Source organism: Prinia subflava, chromosome 4 (assembly GCF_021018805.1).
Source record: "Prinia subflava isolate CZ2003 ecotype Zambia chromosome 4, Cam_Psub_1.2, whole genome shotgun sequence".
Lineage (NCBI taxonomy): Eukaryota > Metazoa > Chordata > Aves > Passeriformes > Cisticolidae > Prinia > Prinia subflava.
In genome coordinates, this window is record NC_086250.1 from 63,973,246 (window position 1) to 63,998,637 (window position 25,392).

At 39.0% G+C, this 25,392-nt stretch overlaps 1 protein-coding gene across 2 annotated transcripts in view; it reads right to left on the minus strand.

Annotated features, from left to right (window-relative positions):
- HGF (hepatocyte growth factor) overlaps positions 1–24,016 on the minus strand; it is a 58,582-nt gene extending 34,566 nt beyond the window's left edge. Inside the window, exons 1-5 of one of the 2 annotated variants that reach the window (XM_063396982.1) lie at positions 22,200–24,016; positions 10,215–10,380; positions 5,338–5,450; positions 4,621–4,735; positions 442–569 (exon numbers count right to left, since the gene is read on the minus strand). In XM_063396982.1, coding sequence (XP_063253052.1) covers positions 442–569; positions 4,621–4,735; positions 5,338–5,450; positions 10,215–10,380; positions 22,200–22,275 — 598 coding nt within the window. In that variant the 5' untranslated portion in view covers positions 22,276–24,016. Of the gene's footprint in view, positions 1–441; positions 585–4,620; positions 4,736–5,337; positions 5,451–10,214; positions 10,381–22,199 lie in introns of both variants that reach the window. The other variant, XM_063396981.1, reaches the window with a different exon arrangement.
- Positions 24,017–25,392: the final 1,376 nt, after the last annotated feature.

Below are 25,392 nucleotides of genomic sequence, written 5' to 3' on the forward strand. Positions count from 1 at the left end.
AAAATGCATGCTTATCTTAAGCTTTCATTTTGTAATCCAGTATCTATATTTTCATCAAAAAGAAGATGAAAAGCTGATTTTACCATGGAATGGCACTAGATGATTTTATCACACAGTAATACTGAAATTGTTAATGGATTCAATACGGTCTAGACAAGCAAAAAAAAACCCAGGGTCACATTTGTGTGATCAGCACAACTTCATTGTTCAAGCTCCTCCATAACCTGAAAAATGCTGCTGAGCCTGAAGCCTTCCAGTATACTGGAATATCACAAGACCTCCTCTTCCTCCAAGAACTTATTCTCTTGCTGTGTGAGTTGTTCTCACTGAGAAATCACCTATCCTTTCTCTGAAGGCCATGAGCAAGCGATGGCTGGAAGCTGTGTGCAGCTGCTGCCAGCAGAGCAGAGGCAGCAGTGTGCAGAAGCTGTGCTGGGTTACCTTCTGAGCAGAGAGGGATGTCACACACTTCGTGGCGAGTCTCTGGACTGGTGGTGAAACACCAGGGGCCTCCCTCTTCCCCTCGGGGGTTTCGACAGTAGTTTTCCCTCAGGTCTTTTCCCCGATAGCTCGAAGGCAAAAAGCTAGTTTTAAAATGACAATCATTACAGTATAAGAGCATGCAAATGTTGGGGTTAATCATACTATTTTTACAAACAGTTAGAAACAATCACATTTCTGTCTCCTTCTCCCTCCAGCCTGCCTAAGCAAATGCACACACCCAAATATCTGTCCGTTCACAAATACACATCTTCAGTCGGGATTACTCAACCTAAATGGCCTAAATCTGGGACAATTTGTCTAGCCCATAGCGTGCTCTAGAGAGTTTTACTCCCATCCCTCAGCTGTCCAGAGCCAGCTATCTAGGGCAGAGCCAGAGGCAGTCACACACTCCCTGCCAGCCTGCGCTGTATTTTCCATAACAGCTCTGGGTGCACAGGGGTGGATGGGGTCTGTGGCCAGGTGAGACCTGCCTTTCCCGTGTGTGTTGGCACACACAGCAGATCCAGCTGGGCTCAGAGCTCGCCTGCTATGTGAAACCCACAAGCAGAGAAACCTATTTGCATCCCTGGCCAGGCAGCAGCAAGGACTGATCATCAGCAGCATGTGAGCATGACCAAGTCTGTGCTACACCTCTCTGAGAGGTTTCACAGCCTGAAACCAGGGACCGCTTTGCATTTCAGCACAAGAGATTTCCCCAGATGCCACTTTAGCTGTTTTTCCTTCATGTTCTGCCAAAATCCCCCTGTTGTCACCTCAGGGTCTGCTACTTACAGACCCACTCATAATTGCATTGTGTGTGTGTTAGAAATTTAACAGCTGACTTGAAATGTACAGGGTCAAGGTGTTTTCTTCTCAGCTATCTGTAAAAGTATGTGCTTAAATCTAGAGAAACTATGTCATACACAGCGACACACACACAAGTTATATAGAGATATATATATATTATACATAAAAGTAATGCTAGCTTGTTTACCCCAAAAAATAAGGAACAGTTAACCCCATAGTAAGGAGCCCAGCCCCAAATCTGGTCTGTTCAATGCCACCTCAACAGCTCATGACCACATTTAGGTTGCACACTGCAGACAAATCCAGTGGCATTTCTCTACCCGTTACATTGCAGCAATGCTAAACTGCATCTAAATCCCTGGGGTTAGAAACCACCTTAAAATCAGAGATCTGTCCCATTAAGGTTTTTTTGTTAATTGAAATACTGGGCTAACTACATAGGGGATCACATAAGACTTAGAATGTAATTAATTTATTTAATTTTTGAGATTATTAGGATTTGTTCCATTTTTTTTATCAGTATTTAAGTTTTAGTGGAAATATCATAAATAATACACCTTCTATTCTGAAAATATTTAATATTTTATTTTGAGAGTTTTGAGAGAGAGAAACAGGAAGAAAAATTTGACATGTGACATTTATTCCCATTAATGAAATACTTGAACTAACTGAAGTGAAAAATACTTTTTGTAATCACATTGAAGTTCTAGTCAATGCAATGTGGAAGCATTACATGAAGGTGCTTTTTTATTTTTCATGCTAGAAGAGATTAATTTTTATGTCATTCCTGCTGCCTATAAAATTAGTGTTTCTTTTTTTCTTCTGTAGTCTTATAATGTAAGTATCTTAAATTGCCTTTTTTTTAATTAAAGACCCCCAGGCAACCATTTTTGATGGGACATTCCAACCTGCATATGTGTTAAAGTGGTATGTCAGTGCATATTAGAACATTCTATGTAACTTTTCTGCTCATTAGAAAATATAGGGAAAAGACATCTCAAATTACATCAGATATGCTGTAAGAGCATTAAAAAAAGAAGAAGACTAAATGAGTAGCATTAGGGATACAGGATGGGTCAGATATACAAATGGCTTCAGCAGGTACTTAAGCAACATTCTTGAGAGAGAAAAAGATGAGTTGCAGTAAAGATATACCCAGAAATGGTAGAAAGGACCACTCCTAAAACTGATGATTTAGTTCATCTACATTAGGTAAGGCAAAAAAGCCAAAAACTGAAGCCAGTAAGAGTAATGGTAAAAACAGATTCAACCACAGAAAAGCCATGGAGACTAGCCAAAAGTCTATGAAGCACCATTTCTCTTTGAGCCTTTTTCACATTGAATTTTTTAATTTAAAACTCTCTAAGAGTCTTAAAATCTATACTGGGATGGATATGAAAATAATAGAAAGCTGGATTTTGCTGGGAATCTCTGTGTTCTGATGGAATAAAATTAAATAAAATATGACTTGCTAAATTGAAGCAAAAGTCCAAAGTTTCAAGATATTTCAATTCTTCCTAGAAATATAATTAAAATCATAAAATACATTTCTCCCTTAAATATGGAAAAGGGACTTATTTTCTAATGGCACTTTGTGATAATCAGCTGTTAAGAAAAAACTGACCTAAAAAGCTAAGTCTTTTGTACTAATAAGTTCCAAACACACCACTACTGTCTGCTTCTTCCCACCTCCCTCATGTCTCTGATGATGAAACCATATTTTCTGATGTTGAAAAACAAAATTAGCATGCAGCCACCTCATTTATCCGGTGACCTTTGAAAAATTAAACTTATTGCACAAGGCAGGAGGAGAGTCAGTCCCATAAAATTCATCATAGAAGAGTGGCTGTCCAAATGCATTGGACTAAACTGTGTGTATGATAAAACTGTGTATGCTGTGTATTAAAATGCAATTTAGTGATAATGTGTGCTATCCAGACACTTTCCTTTCTCTAATTGTATAAAGTCCCATGTATATTATGTGGAATAAATGCTCATTTTTGCTTAGGTTATAAAGATTTAGAATTCTTTCTTTTCTGAAAGATGTAGATATATACTTCAAGGTGTTGAGTCTCAAGCAGTCATTGCTTTGGGATCTGGTGGTATTTATGGAATGCTCCCAGTTAAGAGCAGGTCTGGTCCCAAACTGAAAAGCAGACATTGCTGTCTATACTGAAATAGCCAAGTCCAGTAAGTCCAAGCCTGAGGCTCAGCTTTGTAACACATCATAAGAGGACAGAACTCAACTACCCTTTGCCTTTTAATGTTGTTCCAAGATATCCTCTTGCACACTGGATTGATTTGGTCAGGACAGGACTGAGCAGTGCACAGCCCAGTTCCTCACCAGTGATCTCCAGTTTGGCTCCTCCTAAACAAATTACTGACCCTGGGTGTCTGGAGCAAAAGGCAGTAATGTGGATAGCAAGCTTATGGGTGAAAGGACATTTTGGTTTTGTCTCTTAAAGTTTTATTATCTGCGTGGCCAGTACAAAGCCAGTACAAAAATGTTTAGAGAAGTGGTTAAAGAGTAGACCAGTACTTTGCAGTCCTTTTACTGGTTTCCGGGAACATTTGCTGGGGATAAATCTGTTTTTGCCATTACTCTTACTGGCTTCAGGTTTTGGCTTTCTTCTCTTTTTCCTTAGCCAATAGAGTTCAACAAGATTTACTCTCAAGGTGTAGGTTTGGCCTCAGTTTCTCACTGTACCAGGTCCTAATCTGAAAAGGTAAGTCCTGTACATGCTCTCTCAGTCTTTAGTTATTGCTTGTATGAGGTGAAGGGAAGGATTTCAAAAGTCTCTTCAGTCCTTTCCATGGATTTGCTGCCTGGCCTAAGTGCTCCACAGAGTTTAACATATTCTATAAATAACAGAGATTTGTCAGTAACTATGCAAAATATACTAACAATATTATACACTAAGCAAATAGGTGGTCTAATATCCCCTGCTTCCTAATAATATGGTTTTCAAAATTGCTCATCCCTAGGGAGTCGATTAGAAAACAGTGATGAACTTCCAGACCCTGGGCTGAAATAATGCAGATGTTTTGTTTCTGCCAGTAGCTAAGAGATCAAAAGGATATAAGCAGCTAAAAAAGAACCTCAGCACAGGAAAGAAAGAGATACAGACACACAGGCTGGCATTAGGAGAGACTTCTTTGGAGAAAGTCCAAAATAAGGATTTTCTGCAATCTGGAGAATGGCATCTTTTGGGGAAAGCAAGAATATACCTGAGAGATTTTGTTGACTAAGGTTAGTTTTCCCATAAATTCTTATGCTTTATGGAAACTGTCTGGGCACTATTCCCACTGTCTCTGCTCCTGAACTCTTACCTGTGCTCATGGGGGATCATTGAATTCCAGGCCTGACACTGGATACCACTTCTGGTAACAGATACAGTTCCTTTATAGTCTGCTCCTTTTCCAATGATACAATTTCTGACATAATCTATTGAAATAAAAGAGAAAAAAATAAGGATTTGGTTAATGTAAAAAAAAAATAAAGCTCATCATCTGTTTTCATATAAAAATAATATATTAATTAGCTTTTACATACTGAATTCTTCAAAATACTGTTTATTTGTTGACATACATGCCTGTCTCTTTTTTTTTTTTACAAATATTGATCACTATCTGACCCCCAAAAAATCCTGGAAATGTTTCCAGTGTATCTGATTGAACAAAACTCCATGTCTGAGGACTTGAGTACCCTACTCATTAACAAGGTAGATAAGAGCAATATTAAGTAATAAATCATATCTCATACAACTGAGATGCTCAGTAGTAAACTGAAGTACAAAACTAAAACTAATATGCATTATGGTAGGCAAATATGTAGATTGGAAAACTGACCAATAGCAACTATGTAGATAAATTTGCATGATAGCAAACCCAGGATATGTGTAAATAAAACTGAAGGGTGCAGCTTTCAAAATGCATAAAGGCATCCATGCCCAGGATGTTCCTACAGCCAAGAAAATCAGACTGACCTCAGGGGTTCTTTTCCCCCTCCCTAGTTGGAAAAATAAAATCAGTAAATAAATCAGTTACCCTTCTTTTCATACAGATCAAACGCATGGTCTTGCTTCTTTCTCACACCATTTGTCAAGCTGTTGAAGGATAACCAATGGCACCGTTTTGTAACTCTGTCATAAGCAAAGGCCCTGCAAAGAAAATCTGGATGAGAAAAAAATCTCTGTGTGGTTTATAATAATGACACATGGCCTGCCAAGGAGCATGCAATGACATCAGATTTATTTTTACTGGGAAAGCCAGAGAAACAGTCCAAATTACTATTTAAACCCACAACTGTGCTGACAAGAGCAAAGAAACAAAGAAATTAAATTGATGTGGTCATTACATTAAATACCAGTTTGGTTGTTCACACTAATCTAAGAGTTCCCTTGTCATTAAAGATCTTTATTTTAAAACTTAGATAAATGTGACTGAGACATCATTTGTGTCCTCAGTTACGCTTCTCTCTGGGAAAAAAAAAAATGAAGACTAAAACATCATCTTTGCTATGCTTACAATATGTCTCTGAAATAGTTTAGTGTCTTACAGTGATGGATTGAGGAAAATTCAAGCACAAGGGATCTGTTTCTTTCCTAGAACAACAGAGCTGTTAAAAACAAGATTATTTTTATTAATAAAATAAACTGTGATAGTGTACCTAAAGTGTGTCCTTGCTCACTTTTTTTTCTTTTTTTTTCCTTTTTTTTTCTTTTTTTTTTCCTTATTTTTAACTGCTTTCCAGGAATGAATACAATGTGTGCTGGTTTGACTAGATATGGGGGAGGTCAAGAAAGACAAAAAAAAAAAAATCCACAGAATAAAAACACTTTCTTTCAGTACTTTAAATTAAAAATGCAGACCTTTTTCTTCTATAACAGTTTTGAAAGGGTATTCTTTAACTATAGGTAAAATATTTTTAAGGATTTTTAAAACACAATTGACCACCTAGGAGGAGGCAATAGTTATTCCATTAAGGAAATTTTAAAAAAAAGAAAAAAAAAATTAAAAACCCAAAACAAAAAAAACCAAAAAAACTCTACAGGTGTTTTTTCCTTTTTTCATTTGAACCAAATAACAAATAGCTGATATTATTTCCTCTAGTCTACCACAAAATCTACATTTTTTTTCACTCATCCCATGCCTTCTGAGATATTTTATTCTGATCTCAGATGGCATTTTAACACTACTTGATAATATCCAAGAGTTACACAGATTTCTTACACTTCATCCATACTTTGGCTCTGCCATATTCTGCAGCACTGCATCCTTCAACGAAAAGTTCCTTGATCTTCATTTAATTCACCACACAAGCTTTCCATGTGAGATCTTGCTGCCTTCAGTTAAAAAAGCTACAAGATCCTGTCCAATCTCCCCAGTCTTCTCTCTTTCAAATATCTTCTTCATTATCGTTTCCATCACCAAACAGATTTTTCATCCAACTGCTCTCTCTACTCTGTTGACTCCAAATGTTTCCAACCTGCTAACCTTCATCCCTCTGCCCTTGTGCAGCCTTCTGTTCTCTTCTGGCTGATTCTCAAATTCTGGCATATCCAAGTGCCTCTAACTCCATCTTCACAAAAATATCCTTGACCTTTCCTGCCTTCCCAATTACATTCTCGTTTCCGCTCCTCCCTCCTAAAGTGGGAATGCAGAATGCAGTGTTTACAAACTTCTTTCAGTTTTTGCCTTTCAGTTGCCTTTTGGTTTCTTTCCAGTTTGGCTTCAACCACTTCTGCATATAAAAGTTTGTAACAATCTTTTCTTGGACCCAAATCTGGAGGGTTTTTATACCTCCAAAGTCAACATATTTGAGCAAATTCTTGGACTTTCTTCTACTGATACTGCCGATCACAACAATTTTTTTTGTTTCTCTTTGTACCGAGATAGTCTGTAGATTTTCTTATCAGGTACTGAAATTCTGTTGTCTATACTGAAATCCCTTCCTGTGTAAATACAGACACTCTGAGCAGATAACAAAGGATAAGACAGATACAGCTTCGCAGCTAAGGAAAGGACACACCTCAAATTAACCTGTATAGCAAATAAAATAGTAACTATATTGACTTTATTTTTTTATCCATAGGAATTGTAGTGGGAAAAACTGCAAGGATGCCTGTAGGAAAACAGAGAGAGTAATGGAATGCAAAGGGTGGTGAAACAACAGAATAGAATAGTTCAACAGCAGCAGCAGCAGCTTGATAAAACTGATAGGGGAAAGCAGAAAAAAAAGGCACAGAGAATTTATGAAGTCAAAAACACAGCGCAAGTGAATCTAAGGAGTTCTTTGATGGAGGATTTTAGGAATAATATTATGAAAAAGAAACAAGTCTAGATAAGGATCTTGTAACTCAGTTGAAAATGAATGAGATCTGTGCAAGCATAACAGCAAGGGAATAAAGGAAATATCTTTTCTGAAAAGTGGCATATATTAGCTTCAACAAAAAAGTGTTGGAGTTAAAGCCAGCAAGGATTAATGATTAACCAGTAAAATACTCAAAATTTACTTGCAAGTGACAGAGGAACTTGCTAGAGAGAAGAAATAGAGAATTGTCTTAATTTCCCCCCGCTCCAGAAAACAAAAAGTTCCTGAACCTTTACAAGTCTGTAGTGCCTGAAATCTGCTACTTTTATCACTTTCTGGCAAAAAAGAAACCTAACACTGTTCCTGCTTGTGTACTTCACAGTGCACAGGCACAGATGTTGTTGGTCCCAGTGCTATTGTCACAAATATGTTACAAATTTTTAATTCTTATATAAAGCTCCTATAGAGAAAATAAAACATCAGTGCTGTGACCCAAGTGATGGAGAACTGCTGCGTGGATATGAAGTATAAGAATCAAGCCATGAAAATGTCAACAAACATAGGGAATTTCAAGTCTCATATTTCAAGCATTTAAAATGTCATTTTGTATTACTTCTTATTTTAGAATGCTCCCACAGCAGGCAGGAAGCTAATTGGTTTTCATTTAAGTTGGCAACAAATTTCACCTTGTAGTAACCATGTGCTGGTATGAAGTTAAAGACTGAGATCCCAGGAATAAATGGGAAACTTTAGTAAACACTGGATCCTTTCAAAGGGAACACATGTAAAATGTGTCTTTTCAGTAGCATCAAAGAACAATTCACACTACTACAGGACCCATATGGGGCCAAAAGCAAAACCACAAGAATGTTCTGAGATCCCAGAAAAGAAAATCCCATGCACTCTGTCATAGTGGTAGCACAGGCAAGACCTCATCACCTACACCTCTACTGCTAAAGCAGGTTTTTAGCACCTTCCATGCTGAAAGCCTGCCAGGGAAAACAGGAATTCAGAGAGGAAGTAATCAGGATCTGCAATTCTTCTCCATATTCAGTGCAAAGTAATTGCACAACAGATTGCCATTCTGTTATCTGTGAGCAGGGCTTTTCCAAGCTGTACTCCCAAAAGGCCCTCATGTCTCCTCTGTGTTGTTGTATTGATTCATTAAAGGAGAAATTGCCCCTTAGGATATCCATCAGATACTGTTTCCAAATAAAATCTTCAAAACATGAAAACATTTTAAAAATTCCGAGAGATTCTAGATTAATTTTTATTTTAGAAGAGAACAGACATATATATTAGCTTGCTTTTTATTTTCAGATAGAAAAAGATAGGATTCAGTGCAACTACAAGTGGCTTGAGAAAGTTTTCCTAAACTGGTGCTAGAATACAGAATTGTTGTTCGCTTTGCGTTATTCAGAGTTTGTTTTATACTGTGATACTAAATTTTGCAATACTCCTTGTTGCTTGCTGCTCATCAGAACTCAAGGATGTCTTGCTGTGTTGAAGACAACCTGATCCTCTTGGCAATGACATCAGTGGAAGCTCTGCCAACAGGGAAAGGTGGGGCTTGTACCACGTGAAATATATTAGTGCCTGGAAAATATTTTCTATCTGAAGAAAGTTAACTCTGCTCATTATTTACACATATAAATAGTCAGAGTACAGAACAATACAAATGAGATCTTGCAACAATGGAATTACACACTTAGGGAAGAATTTAATCACAGTTGAGAACCTTCTCTGCCAAGGAAGAACCTTTGTTGTCACATTTTGTCTAGCTTCAGTTTCTGCCAATTGTCAAAACTGTTTTATGTTTCAAGTTCAGGCTCACATTTAGCCCAGTACTCACCGCTACAGAATTCATCCGCTCTCTCCAAGACCCCTCTGCATTCATGGTGTTTCTAACTGCTAATGGTCTAGACTAAGAGAGGGCAGGGGGATCACATAAGTTTAATACTTCAGAAAAATGACAGTGATTTGTTCCAAAAAATAATAGAGCAACTGTACAAGGCAGATAAGTGATCAGCTGTGTGATGTGTTTCTAAGAGACTGCAGATGCTGAAGGATAGCTCTCCACAGCCCAGGTTTGGTTCCATTGTATCAGATTCCCAGCACTTGCCAGTGAACTTCAGCAGTGCGTGTGTCTGTGCTCCATGTGTGAGGTTCTCATTGATTTCAGCAGGAGTAATGTGCAAAGGATGAATACAGATTATGGCCCAAAGTGGTGCTGAAATTCTGCAGCTGTGATGTGTGACAATAACCATTTTATGATAGACATAAAAATCTCAGAAATGTTCACCTAATGCTATATTGCAGCCCAAGTCATCCACCACTTAACACGAGTACATTTTTTCTGCTATGTTATGGAAAAGATTACATATTGGACAAGCTAAGAAGACAGACAACTCAGATAAAGCCTCGGAAAAGACTGACACTCTCTGGACAGGTAGAGCAAGATGACTGAAATAAAAAATCACAACCTTTAGGTTTTCACGGTACAAGCTACCACTGATGACAATTACAGAGAGACCTTTGATCAAAGGTTGTTATACATGTTTCCTTAGGGAAAACAAACAAACAAACAAACAAATAATGATACATAACTTACTTGCAAGTGAAGGAAAGGCCCTTGTTCCTGCTGCATCTCTTTGCACATTGCTCTGTGGTATTTAACAGCTTCGTTTTTACTTCCAGTGTTTTGTTTACTTTAATGAGCATCAACTCTCCTGTTTTTTTGAAGTCATGAAGAGGATTTCTCTTTTTTCCTTTACCCTCTAAAAAAAGAAGCAAAGAAAAAAAAAAACCAACAACAAAATGAAACATTGTTAAGAAGAATGCTGAAATTAAAGTTGACATTAGATTTGGATAACACTTTTTAGGAATTATAGAATCTTCAGTAACTCACACATAGAGAATCTCACAAAAATAAGATGTAAGCATATACTGCAGGAGAATTGATTATTTAGATGGTGATTTCCATTTTTAAAACCAAAATAGTAGGAAATAGAGCAAAACCAATTTCAAAAAAATTACTTACATAATGCTGTAAAAGGGTAAAAGGAAAGTGTCTCACCCTTTGCAAATTTTTTTCAGAACCTCCAAAATATGCCAAATAATTATCTGAGATCTTGGAAGTATTTCCACAAAAAACTCAAGTGACAAACAGTATCATTTGCTGAATGTGAAAAACTGTTCCTAAAACAATACATTTATCACAAATTGTGAAAAGAAGTGGATTCTGGAAGTGACACAAAACAATCATTTGTCCTCTTGCTGCTCCAGTGAAGTCTCAGTGTGAGTGTTGTGTCCAGTTTAAGTGTGACTGAACTAGTTGCTAGCTCACAGAAAAGATTATAAGGTCAAACAGAGGCCATAGCATGGAAACAGATTCCTGCAAAAATGAACACAGTTATCTCTTTTCCATGTCTCTATTGAAAGGCCCATAGGAAGAGGTATAAAATGGAGGGAGGAAGATTGACTAGAGAAGTTTGGCTAAAGTGCAAGAGGAAAGGTCTTTGATATATGCAAGAAAATTCCTGAATTTTTCCAGTATTTATTTATATTTTTACTTTGCGTTCCATGAAAACCAGTCTCCCAGTGAAGGCTGCTCCATTGTCTGTGAAGGCAGATGAGCACATCTGGAGAATAACTGTCCCTATTCTGTCAGATGAGTAACAGGGAGAATAAATTGCCCTATGGATCTATTTCTCCTATTTCACTCAGTGATCCCAGATGATCTTTTTGGATTAGATGGCTTATCCACGTAAGGTTAGGTGAATAAATTCCTCCTTAGTATACAAAGTGGATAATAGTATTTTCCATAACTTATTTCCACGTAACTGGATTCACAGCTGTCCTTTCATTTTTCTCTACAGACTGCAACAATAATAAAACACAAATGCTCAGGTTAAATTTATTAAAATTTGCCAGAGTTTTTCCAATAGATAAAACCTCAGCCTAGTGCCCTGAACAGATCCTCATGCATGTGCGGAGTGCACTTAGGCCAGTAAAGTTTTGCTTGGTGCACTCTGCAGAAGCTCAGAATAACTGTAAATCGTACTTAGGCCACTAAAGTTTTGCTTGGTGCACTCTGCAGAAGCTCAGAATAACTGTAAATTGCAATAGCTGAGCTTCTGGAGGAGTCACTGACAGCTCCACACACTGAAAACCCAAAGAGGGCTGAGGGGTGTTCCCTTTGCAGAACTCTCATCCTCATCACTGAGTTCACATTTTCACTGGATTCAGCTAAATCACACCTCTCAGTGGTGAGTTATCCCTAAGACACCTAGAAATGCAGCAAAGACTTTTACATTGGATCTCATCAAGCTTCAGCTTTAAAAAAAACAAGAAAAACAAAGGAGCAGAATTTCTCTGCTATAACATTGCTATAAAATAATATTCACTCCATTCTCCTTTCTTTCTTTTTTAACTGATGAAAGTAAATTGTGCTACTCCTCAGCATCTAACAACTCACAATTTTAATAACAATCACAAAAACAAAAAAAAAGAGAAAAAAAGAGAATTTATTTACCTTTAAATATCATTATCATTATATGAAGAAGCTTTTGATTAAAAAAATCAAATGTTAATAATTTTGGTATTGTGTTAGGGACTCATATCATCTCTCAAGCACTTTCAACCTTCTATTTGTGCAGTGCACATGCATCCAAAATGAATCACTGCTCAGAGAAACATTATGATAAAGTTCTCATCTTAAGGATCTGCAATCTGCATCCTGTTACTGGAAATGGTTGTGTCCACATTGAAGCTGCTTTATTTTGTGTTGTACCTGTGATAGAGCCAAAGTGCTTCAAAAAGGATTGCATTTGCCCTTTAAGTCAACCACAGAAAAACAAATCTTCTATAAAGCTTTTGTGGTGTATTTCTCAATCTATTATCTTCCAAGACATACTTGTTAGTTTTATGTTGTCTCAGCCAAGACTTTTATGTCAAGTGATGGTAAGAATCTGTAGAAAAATATCAAAGTCTTTTCTTTCAGTTCCTAACATTTCCCATCTACTGATAAGTGTCATTATCTTAATTCCCAATGATAACAGCTTCTTAAACTCATCAGCCAGCATGCAAGAATATCATTTAAAACATCAAGAAATTCTGTTCTGCCTGAAAAATATGGTACAGAGTTCTGCTTTTTCTTTTTGTCCTTCTTTTCCTAGCAGTTGTCCAAAGAGGATTATGGGTTTGATCTTGCATTTAGCAATTCATAACAGCCTGATTTAGTTTAGCTTTCAAACAACAACATTCTATGTCTTGCCTATAATCCAAGAGGCAATGGGCCAAGTGCATCTGTGGTGTGACTGTTAGAAACATCAGAATAATGCAAAGCACCACTTTAACAATTCTAGCAACAAAACATATAAAAATAATATTCTTTTTGTGTTAAATTAGGTGCTTTTATTAATAAAATGTTGACTCAAATAGTGCCTTAGGCAAGCTCCACATTAAAGTTTAGTATGCTATAACAATGCAACTAATTTGTGATTGCCATTCATTTCAAGTTTTTAAACTTTATCAGGACTTCTGCTCATTTTGTGGGCCGTGTTCTCTGTAGTTTCGTATCACATTACGAAGGAAGTCTGACATTCCACTTAAATTTGAAAATATTAGCAGCTGATTCAAACACAAAGGAATCCAGTCAAATGTGAACCAACACTTTTTTCTTTAACAGAAACAACCACTAACTAAAAATATTTCTTCAGTCAACTTTAAAAAATCCTCCAAAAGGTGAGAGTTGTGCTTTTTTCTGGGTCTTAACATGAAGTTGAACAGAAAAGAGAAGAGCTCAGTCAGTGCCCAAGGAAATGGGAACTGACACATCTGCTCTGGTAGGATGCAGCATTGGACAAGTGCTCAAGTGCTCCATAACTTCATTTGGGAGTTCCACAGTCTCCCTGCTGGTGTTCCCCATTTTCATAAAAGACTTTGAATATTTACTTACAGGGAGTGACATTTATCTTGGAGCTCAAGAACTCACTTTTCAGATCCCTTACAAAATTTTCAAATGAGGTTACTGTACAATCTTGTCACACAAGAATCATTGACTGAGACTGCTCAAACTATAGGGCACCTGGAGGAAAAGATTTCCAACAATACCTACACTTGGAGCAGTTCCAGTCTGGGTCAAATAATCTCAATAATCAGAGATAACGAAAATTGACATTCTGCAGCATTTTCATAAGAAAACTCACCAGCAGCAAGTTGCAGTGCTTGCATTCTAGAACCTGCTCAACTTTAATTTTAATTATATTTACACTAATCAGAATGAGTAACACAGAGAGCTGTGAGCAATGGAGGCCACAGCATGCAATATCATAGAAAGACACATTCTTGATTAACAAGAGAAACAGGTTTGAATTGGCAAAGGTGCTTGTATTTTGATCTCTCTTTCTCTCCAGTTATTCTGTACTCACTGGGCTCATAGAAAAATGACAGCAAAATAACTTATTTTTTCTCTTCTGGCCTCATGTCCCACAGCAAAAAAGGGTTTGGGCTGCCAAACCACCACATCACTCAGTTCTGAAACTACCTGATTACATTCCATATCTCAAATTAAAACTTGCACCTTGCGGAATACAATTGGTCTGATACTCAGCTATGTGAGAGTAGAGAAATTCAGGATAAATCTAGTTTCAGGTTATTTAGAATTCAAACGTCTGAGCAAGTCACATTTTACACCCTCAGGTCTTAGTCTGATCACAGAAAGTACTTGGTTTTGCATTATGTCTTTAGTAGTAGAAAACCTAATACAGCAAATAAAATACTATTGTGGTAATCAAAATAGCACACAGGATGTCACCACAGGGCCCAAAGATCACCTTTGTTCATTATAATGAGATCAAAACATTACTTGGGTTATCTACAACAAAATTTTACAAGGAGATTGCCTGAACTTATCTGCTTCATTGGTAATCCCTTTCTCCTTTCTCCAGCACTCCAGCTTTTTCTAATAAGATGTACATTTTAGACTGTGTTATGGTCTTACACAGCACAACTGGAGCATACTGGCTGCCTTCCCTAGAAAAAATCCCTACTTCCATGGGTTGTTACAAACTCCACAAATCTTTTATTAAATACCAGTTATGATGCACTCAGCATGTCAGCTTCCAGGGTTTCCAAACTTCACTCTATTTTATGCAAAAGTTAGTACTTTCTTAAAGAAACGTATCTTGAAGTTTCATGATAATGTAAGAAAGCTTATTACTTTTGTTTCTTTCTAATTTTGCATCCCACTTTATTATACAGATCAAAACCATCAAAACTTAACACCAGGTTTTCCAAATGGGAAGATAAATACATTTAAAATAAATGTTTATATTTAAATTGAGATTATTAATGAAAACTTGGTGTTTTGTGATTGAGTTTTATTTCCCTTTTTTGTTTAAACTTGTAGAACTTGAGCATTTTACTATTTATTTGCTTTGTTGAGCTAAACTTTCAGCTGTGTGGGGATCTTTTAAAGCTTCCAGTTTTTAAAAGTATATGAACACTCATGTAAAAGTATCACTGTTCTTTGTTTGTCAGATGTCAGCAATAAACTAAATCTATGAGAAAATAAATCAAGAAAATGAAGATACCTGAATTCCTTAGACTAGCAGATGCTGTCAGGGAACTGCAGGAATCTACTGCAGTCCTTCCAAATGGAGAATGAAATACAAAATAACATGGCATGAGGAGAAATATTTGAAAGAGGGAAATTGTCCACATGCTGTGCAAGAAGTGCAAACAGGCTGATGATTCAAAATATATTCCAATGAAGAAAAATGGTCATAAAAAGTGACACAATAATTTCAGAAATGTAAAACAGACATAGGCTCTTTCTTGAGTATCAACTGGCATATTAGATCTCTATTTAATATTTTGCATCATGTTTATAATGAAATTAAGTCACTTGACCTTGAGCAGTTAACAGATGGACTAATTAGAGATTGACTTATTTGTGTTGTAATTGATAACCAGGTCAGAATGCTAAAATGAGATTAGCTATTAATTTAATTTTGCAAACAATCATCACTGTAAGCTAAAGTAAACTGAATTTTCCCGATAATCTAGGGGAAAAAAATGAGAGAGGAATATAATGTGATTTAAAACTTGACTGCAAGGGATGGGAAATCAGAAATCTACCATCATATGAAAAAACATTTAATTAAAAAATAAAGGTAAAAACAAAGAAAAAAATCCCCAAATTTAAACACACCTGAAACAAAAGTTGGAAAGCACAGTTCAACACAGTGAACATATCTAAAATTTTATTGAGGGACACCATATTTGATAAAAAATGCATAGCAACTTATATTCATAAGTAGAAACTAAAATGGGAAAAAAGTATAAAGCAAAAATCTGCAAAACAATGTATTATCACAATGTCTGATATATCAAAGCAGAATGCTTATATCTTAGTATAAACATTGACAATTTAATACAAAAATTAAAAACAAAGTATGTTTATGTTAAGTATGTTTTATGCATAAAATAGCATTTGTCAAAACTTGTGTAAAAAGAAAAAATCAGTGAATGAGGTTTGAAAAAAAGCAAGAGTTCTCGTCATATATGGGTTGACACCAGGATGCAAATACAGTGAGGTGTTTTACTTGTCTATAAAATATGATAGAAAGGATAGTTTTAATTATATTCAATAAAGTATTTCCAAGACAATGCTTTTTAAAGGATATAAAACATCAAGGGTAAACTGTATTCTGGTGTGTGCCTCAGTATGATAGCATAAATATAGTGGCTTCATCAAGAAAAACAGAAAAAATAAACAAACCCAATCTTCACCAGATGCTGAAAGTAGATGTTACTAAACACTTTTGGATACAACGTGCTGAAGTTAACAGTGTGGTCACAGAAATAAAGGTGAGCACACTTTAAAGTGTTAAAGATGAATATTGATACTAAAATCATTGATAGGGTCATCACAGTAAAAAGTGAACACCTTTTCCAAATGACTTCTCATTTAGGGGGGAAAGAGAAAAAAAAAGGAAGAAAAGCAGATCAACATAATGAGAAAATGGAACAATCTGAGTTGTGCCTAAGAAAACAACTTTGCAGATTGGATAGGCTTAAAATGCCAGATTAAGTTTAATGCGGTTATTTATGTAAGACAATAATTTGGCGTAAAAGAAGTTTACCAACCATACACATGAAATCTGCAGTCAGCTGTGTAGATGGAAAGTCACCAAAATAAAACCAGCTGTCCAAGGAGGCATCTCTAGCTTGTCAAAACTAAACAGTTTCTCAGAAGTACCTAGAGGATGATGTGAATATTTTAACTTCTGAAGTTTATTTTCTTGGCACAAGAACTTCATGGGGAAAAAACATACAATTTTTAGAAAGTGGTTTGAAATATGGATAACTATCCATATAATATCTATATATAATAGATAATTATTTCCGTATTTCTACATTGGCTCAGTCTGGTTGTTGAGCAGATTCAGGAAATGCAAAAAGATATTTCTTTTTGGCTTTACGTTACTACTGACACCACACACCCACACCCCCTTATTAGCAACTGCAAAGACTGACATGTAACTGGGAACCCAGCTTCATGTTTATGCTAAGTCCTGCCTTTGGAACCCACTCCCATAGTCAGCATGAAAGCTCAAGGAGCTAAGGATAATGCTAGCAACTGAGAGGATATTCTAAAATTGGATGGTAGCTGCAAATGGACAGCTCTTCTCCTTCCAAGAAAAGGTTATCTGCTCAGCAGGATGCTGGGACCCACTGGTAGAAACAAATGTGCTGCAGTTTGTACTCTGATGTACTGTATCTAACCTCTGGCTAAATTACTGAGAGGATTTTCCCTTGTAAGATTTGTCTTCTTGTGCATTGGGCATAAGTTTTAAACCCCCGCCATTTCCCATTGGGTTCCACAATCTTTACAAGCACTTGGTGTCTCCTTCAAGGCACCCAACGTGTGGTGCCCTTCCTTTGTGATGCTGTCCCAGCCAACTGGAATTCTGGGCATGCAGCAAGGGGTAAGGGGAAAAGCACAAGTAGGTAGGGCAGGGATTGGGCAAAACAAAGAAGAGCAGATGGCTGAGGGCAGCAAAACAGCCCCTGTGAGGAGTGATGAGGGCCTTGCTGCATGTTGTATACATAAAAATAGTGCTGCTGGCCAAGGCAGCGAGTCAGAGGAAAAGCTGGAGCTGAGGGGGGACAGAGGGAGCAGCCAGTCCCCAGCTGGGCCAGCAGCTTCAAGGACTGCCAGGCACGGCTGGGCTCATCAGACAGCACATGGGTGGAGGCCCACAGGCCACTGAAAACTGCAGCAAGATTTTGCCAACACATTTGACTAATCTGGAGCACGATCCCAGCTCTGCTTCGCCACAGTGCTGCTTTGCATGTAGGTACTAACCACATTTGGGAACAGCTGTACAACCCTCTGAGGGCACTGCCACAAAAACCTACAGGAAAAGATGGGGTAACAGTGAGGATGTCCTCACCTCTTCTTCCCAATTCTTTTTAGCTGCCATACTTTCCCCACAGCAAGGTTCAAATTTTGCTTGCATTATGGCAGTTGTCCTACTATCCTTGAAAGCATGGAGATCAATCCTTTCCCACCTTCATGATCAATCCATTCTCACCTCCATGCAGCCTTCCAGTCTCTGCCATTCCACCCCACCTCAATGCCGATGGGGAGAAAGTGAAATTCCAACACTCGTCCAGTACAAGTAATTGTAAAACATTCAGGGCATTGCTTTTATTCTCCACATCATGCTTTTACTCAGAAAGAGGCCCAGTTATCCTGGTTTCAAACCTCCTTGGAAAAGTTTGAAATGCTTTAGTGGCAAACTAATGTTCAGCATAAAGATCCAAAAGGGAGATATTCTGCTCTCCGAGGGAGGCTGCACATTTCCCTTCCAAGCCTGGCCTCAGTTGAAGTATTACAATAATGACAGATGAGCTCCTCCAATAAGAGGCTTTCCTTTCCTTGACTTCAGTGGTCAATTTTCCAGAGTTTTACGCAACATTTTAATCTCATGTCTTTCAACTCTATATTCTCCTGCTATGTTGCTTATGAAAATGGCATTAATAGAAACAGAAAATCTGTTAAGCAGGGTAAGTGCTGTATTACATGTGAGAGCAAAACAAGCAGCCCCTGGCACTGAGCACCAAAAGGATTCCATTAAACAGAAGGAATACACTCTTCCAACTGGCACAGTATCATTTCACTTTGTTGACAGTATATAGCATAATGGTTATCTACAGCTGGGATAGGAAAGTATAAATCACATTACTTTTTAAAAATATACTTAGCTATGCAGACCACAGGAATATGCAATGTTCAAAAATCGATTATGGCTATGGGATTTGATTTTATTTTTCTTAAAGTGATAATTATATATAGGAACTAAGAGCAACTCCCACATCTTCATTATCAACTTCTTCAGATCATCCAAACTACAGAATGTGCTTTAAATAAATTTAAATAAACACATTTTGCTGACAGTCCTCTCACAGAAAAATGTATCTTTAATTTAAATAAATCTTTAACATTCACTCTTTTGCATCATGCCAATCTACCTGTTGTTTTGACTAAAGTTATTTTTAGTTTCACTAGATGAGCATTATTAAAGTGATACTTCCCAAGAATACTGAATAATAAGACTATTTGAACAAGAAAGAAAACTCCTTAATAAAGTTATTAGCTACAGATTAATTTCTTTGTTCAACTGACAGAGACTTACAGGATATTGATAATGACTAGGCAAGCAGTCTATAGGAACCATGCACATTTATCTTTCATCAATCACTCTCTTATCTTTTATATATTAAAAAGAAACTCAGAAAGTGATAGCGTAGACAGCTTGCTGACATTTAAATTTCTTGTGTTTTCTTCACCCTCTTTTTTCTTTACCCGTTAATATAACCCAACTGTATTAGTCAGCAATTTCTGTTACACAGGACATTGTCTTTCCACAGAACTTAGGGCATGGGATTACAAACCCAGAATATTCATTCACAGAAGAAACTATTTTCATCATTATGTACACTTGAAATCAGATTTGGCAAAACAGCACTAGAAGTATGGATGTGCATTAGCAAAAGACTTCTCATGTTTTAATTCTCTTTGCATCATTTAGCTTGCTTTTCATATCAGAAAATAATCATATGTAGGCAAATCCTAATCTTTCCTAAAAACATCCCAGTAAAAAGAATCCAACATCCCAAAGACAACTTGTATGTTTACAAAGCTATCATTGTCAGAAACGATCCAGAAACTTGTATTTTCAAAAAGAAGGAGCACAACTTTCCCTTGTCTACAGTGTAAATATACAGATACTTTTGTTGAAGATGATGTATTTTTAAAAACAAGGTAAGCAAAATGGCAGCATGTGATAAGTGTCATCTTTCTTGCCAATAAGGTAAATAACAGGATTAATTAATATTAAGGAAGGTAGGGAAGAAAAATTAAGAAAGGCAGAGTTGTCAAGAAACTGTCACCATGAGAGCTGGTCAGAAAATAAGTCCTACTCTAAGAAACTCTGAAGTTTTGGAAATCTCCCCATCAAGGTGACCCATTCACTCCTAAACTGGAGAGCCCATTGGTTAAGGCACAACTCTGTTCATCAGCCCCTACTGATGCAGGCAGTACAGAAGGTGTCTCTCAGTCTCCCTCTCAAAACATTAGACAGATCCAACATTCATTGAACTTGGTAAACTACAAACCAGCACTAAGAGCCTACAGTCAGGGACAGCGAGGACTTTCTCTCACTCAAGAAAAGCACCCTGACCTCCCAGGAGAGCAAATCATGACCTATCTTCTTATGAACTTGGCTATAATTGTGTACCTTTGGCCCATGGAATAAAATGCGTGTGTGAGTGTGTCTGCAGTGTTTATTTTGTTTTCTTTTCTAACTATCCCATCAGTTGGTGAGCTTCTGTCACAGGTGAGGGCTTCTCAACAGCAAGTTACCACAAGCTATTGGCAATGTCTCCTGCAGCATACTTCTCTGTCATTTGATTTGAGGGAGACAAACCCAAGAAAGTTTCTCTTTAACAGGAATTATTTTTGTGAAAAGTTTCAATGCATCAGCATTTTCCAGTAAAATAAACCCAAAACATTTCCTCAGAAAATTCCTAACCAGCTCTAGTCATCACTTTTCAGAGAAGCTGCATGTCCAAAAAATGGAAATTCCAGTGTCCATGGAAAAGTAGTTCAGAAAAGTACAGTATCATAGTGTCTGTATCTCTGTGTCACCTGCTAAAGAATGCCTGTGAAAACAATATCCTCAGTGAGCAGACTGAGCACAGAAGCTGTAATGAGATTGTTCAGCATCCTACAGAACCACACTCTTGCTTGCAGGGGGAAAACAACAGGTTTTACTGCACGTGATGCTGCCAGTCTGTTTCTGACTTGCCCACTCAGATCACAAAATATTCCACTTTGAAATTTCAAAATATTATTTTTTTACCAGAAAACATAGCTACATCTTGGAAGCCATCAGCATTCCTTGCCATAATCTGCCTGATGCCCTCAGATATTGCCCCAGAGCCCAGCTGCCACAGTTCCCTGCCCTTGCTTTGCCTGCTCCTGGCAGATTCTTTCCCTGAATTATGCCTGTCCTTTGTTTCTGTCTGTGCAAAGGTCTGACCCTAACAATGTTGCCGGAAGGAAGGAAAGGTTTGTAGAAACCTTTACAAACTTTTTTCCTTAAGCGTCTTCCCAGAGGGCCAATAGAGAGCACAGAGTTGGCTCTTCAGATAACCAGTCCAAGGGGGACACTTCAGGAAAGAAATTCAGCTAAAGAGCATCCAGCACTTGATTACTTATTGTTTCTCCCTTGCCCCCCCTCCATCTCCCGGATTTCAGCGGGAACATCTAATGAAATTACAAGTATTTCAGTCTGGAAACAGCACGTTCATGCTGTTGAACTTCAGCAAGGACGCTCCCGTTCAGCAACGCGCTATCCCGTGCTTTCGGGTATTCCTTGTCAACTTCTGTTATTTAACATTAATCCTACCACTGGAGATTAACGATACACTGTCCTGTCCTGATAACGGCCAGGAGCACCTCCGGGCAATGATGAGATTTCCTTCCCCTCTCTCCCGGTTTCCAGGTCTGCCCGCGCTAGGCGAGCCCCTCGCCCCTCTCAGCGCCCGGCCGGGCCGGGCCGGGCCGGGACCGCCTCCCGCGGGGCAGCGCGGCCGGAGCGCGGCTCGTCCCGACCGCCGCTCGCTGCTCCGGGCTAGGCTGGGCTGGGCTGGGCTGGGCTGGGCTGGGCTGCCCTGGGCTCCGCGGGCGCTGCCTCCCGCCCGGACAGGCAGGGCGAGGCGCGGCGGGGCCAGCCCCACCTGCGGGTGAGACCTGCGGGTGCGACCTGCGACCTGAGGGCTGCGGGCTGAGGGCTGCGGGCTGAGGGCTGCGGGCTGCGGGCTGAGGGCTGAGGGCTGAGGGCTGCGGGCTGAGGGCTGCGGGCTGAGGGCTGAGGGCTGAGGGCTGAGGGCTGCGGGCTGAGGGCTGCTCCCGGCGCGCCGCCCCAGCACCCTCCCTGCCGCGGCGGAGCGGGGAGAGGGGACGTGCTGCGGCTGCGAGGCGGACGGGGGTCGCTGGGGAAGCGATAGAAGGACTGACCTGCCGCGGGGATGGCGGTGGGCAGCAGCAGCAGCTGGTGGAGCAGCAAGGCTGGCAGGAGGTGGGTGGCCCGCATGGTGCCGGCGGCCCCCCCCGGCGGCTGGCGGGGAGGAGAAGGGGAGATGGCTGCTCGGAGGGACCCCGTGCACCGCCGGTCACTCGAGGAGGCAGAGTGAGCCGAGGTTTTTATTGCGATGATCTAAGTTTGTTGTGTGATTAACTGGAAAGATCTGGGTCCCAACTCCCTCTTACGGTAAGAAACTGTTTAACAACATCCCCTCTCTGCCTCTTCTTCTCCTCCCCTCCTCAGGAGCTGCCTCCCTTCCCTCCCACCCCTCAACCAGCCCAGGGAGAGGGCTTCCACCGCCTCATCCCTCCCTCCCTTCCTCCCTCCTCCCCCTCTCTCTGTCTCCATCCCTCAGAGACTCGGGAGGAGCAGCCCGGCCGGGCCGGGTCTCTCAGCTCTTGCTCCGGGGCTGGTGGCTGCTGCTGCCCGGTCCCCTCACAGCCCCCATTGCCACCTCACCTGCAGCCGGAACACACCTCTCGTTCCCTGCAGACATCTCCCTTCACAGCGTCCCGCTTTCTGCACCTGCCCCTTGGCCTCATCCCAAGGCAGCACTTCCATCCATAGCCATTTCACTGGGGTTCTCCCACCCCATGGACAGCTTCACTGTAAGGAAACACCTTTCCTCTGACCTGTCCGTGGCTGCGCCCGGCCACCAGCCTGGCCTTTCCATCACCCTCTTTGGCCATCTGACAAATGCCACTTCCCCAAAATTGTGGCGGCTCTGGGCAATTTAAAGGTCAAGCATCAGCTGCTGTCTGTGCTCCATGGAGACAAGCTTCAGTCCAAAGCGATGCCTGACCTCCCTTCTGTTGGAGGCAAAGTCATTGTAATCCTCAGTTTGCACTTCATTTTAACCTCATGGAAGCAATGACATTGGGTTTTGTTTAAAATCATGAGACCGGCCTTCGTGACATGCAAGTGTTCGAAAATAAACACTTGAGGAAAAGTTTTGCTGTAATTTAAACTGTTCCTTTCTCCCATGCATCCACCTACCATCTATGGCAGGAGAGCGTGACAACAGCGGAAACTGTTTCCCTCCATCTTCCACAAATAAACCAGAGACCTACATGTGGTCCCATGCAACGTGAGTCAGAAAAATGTGTCTCCTTCCCAGCCTAGACTCCTTTGCCCATATTGATGATTAGCACCTTTGAGTGACACAGCTATTCTTAAAAATTAAGTTGTTTCCCAAGCCACAAATAACATTTAATCAAGTATTTCCAACATATATGAGCGGGACGTTTTATCCAGTTTGTGCCCAGTGGCAAAAGTTAAAATTTCCATTTGAAATTATTGCCTTACTAAATGAAAGTAAGGTGACAAAAGCAAGTTGAGAGACAGTCTGTTAAGAAAATATTTTGAACATTTGGTATTAAAGGAAAAACACATTTGTGCGAAAAAAATACTTTCTGTTGCGGAATGAGCATTATTTCTAGGTGTTTTAGTTGATTTCTTTTTGCTGTCCTCGTTTTTCTCCCAAGAGTAAAAGTTAATTTTCAGGAATTTCTTGGAGATGTACAACCTGAGAAACAGAGAACATGTATTCCACTGGCCAACAACCTTGGGTGGAATCCTTGTCCACTGCAACTGATAAAACATGGATTTCTCAGGTTTTGTCTTCTGCTTTTCTCCCTGCCAAAGATAGACATAAGTATAAACAAAAAGCAACAAAAATAATCATATCACCATTCTGAGCCCAAAATAGCCACATTCTGTTAAGCAGATGTATTTGACTTGTTGTCCATGAATGTGTTGAGTGACCTTTTTTGCAGAGGACAGGATCATGCGCCATTAAAGTCAAGCAGAATTTTTTACCACTGGCTTCCCTGAGGGGAATACTTGGCCCGTATTCAGATTCCTCCTAAATTTTAGGAAGATTGCTGTTGTGTCTCCTGAGGACCAGGGTGCTCCTTAATGGAGAAAATATTCTGCTGTATGGATTCATATTATTAATACATAATCTTGTGGGTTATTCATGATGTGTCTCAGTTCTGTAGGAGAGCTCAAGCCTTGGTCATAAGCTTCTTTAGCTGCATGTATTGTGTTGGGCAGGTGTAACTCCGTAGTCCTGCTTCTCCATTTGTCCGATTTTGGGGAGCTGCTTGAGGATGCCTCTCACTTTTACACAGGCCATAAATATCTCCCCTCAGAGGAAGTCAGGGCACACAGACAAGGGGGCCAGGGACAGAAGGTACATTGGAAATGGAAAGATCCCACAGATTCTGTATTCAGATGTTTTATTTGTAGGCAGTCAAGACAAAGATTTGCATCTGGATCTGTGAAAGGAAAATGCTTTTTGGTGTCACATCACATACTGCAAAATGTAGCATGATTCTTTTTTTGTGTCTTCTTGCCCCACATATTTTGAAATAAGAGCATAATAGTTTATCAATTCAATCAAATTTTACCTTGAAATGAATTTTCAATATGAAGGAAAGCTGCAAAAATTGCATTTTCATGCTTAAATTTTCAGAAAGAATTCCATGTTCAGCTTCAGTCTGCACATAGAGTAACTAAAGTTAAAATATAATATTCAAAAGTAGTAGGGTTTATGCCAGAATATTATGTTTTCTGACCTTTTGAGGGCATGTTTTCAGACCTATAAATCTCTGTCTCTATTTCTGTTTTTGGGGCTTATCTGAGAAGTGGGGATTTTTGGGTTGTTGGTTTTTTTTGATTATATTTCCTTTTCTAATATTTTGGCAGCTCTTCAAACTCCCTCTGATAACCTGGCTTTCAAATCAGTGTGGCTCTGTATTTGGAAAGTAGCATAATATTTCTGTAGAAGTTATCTAAAAAAAAAAGTTACTGCACTTTACCAAAGAGTTACACTTTACTAAAGATATATTTGATCTGGACTACCTACATGAGTAAAAAACAAAACAAAACAAAACAACTTTATTTTGGTTGGAAAAGTAAGCAGACATGACCAAACACATAGAAACTGATATTTTTATATTCCCTTTTCTGACTATAACCACATTTGAATCTGTTTTTCAGATGTAACTTGCTATTCAGAAATGCTAGATATTCACAGTTTGGGCAGGAATCCTTATATGTATACAAAATAATATTAAGTCACAATTAACTTCAAAGAAAACTTTTCTAAATGAACCAGCATCT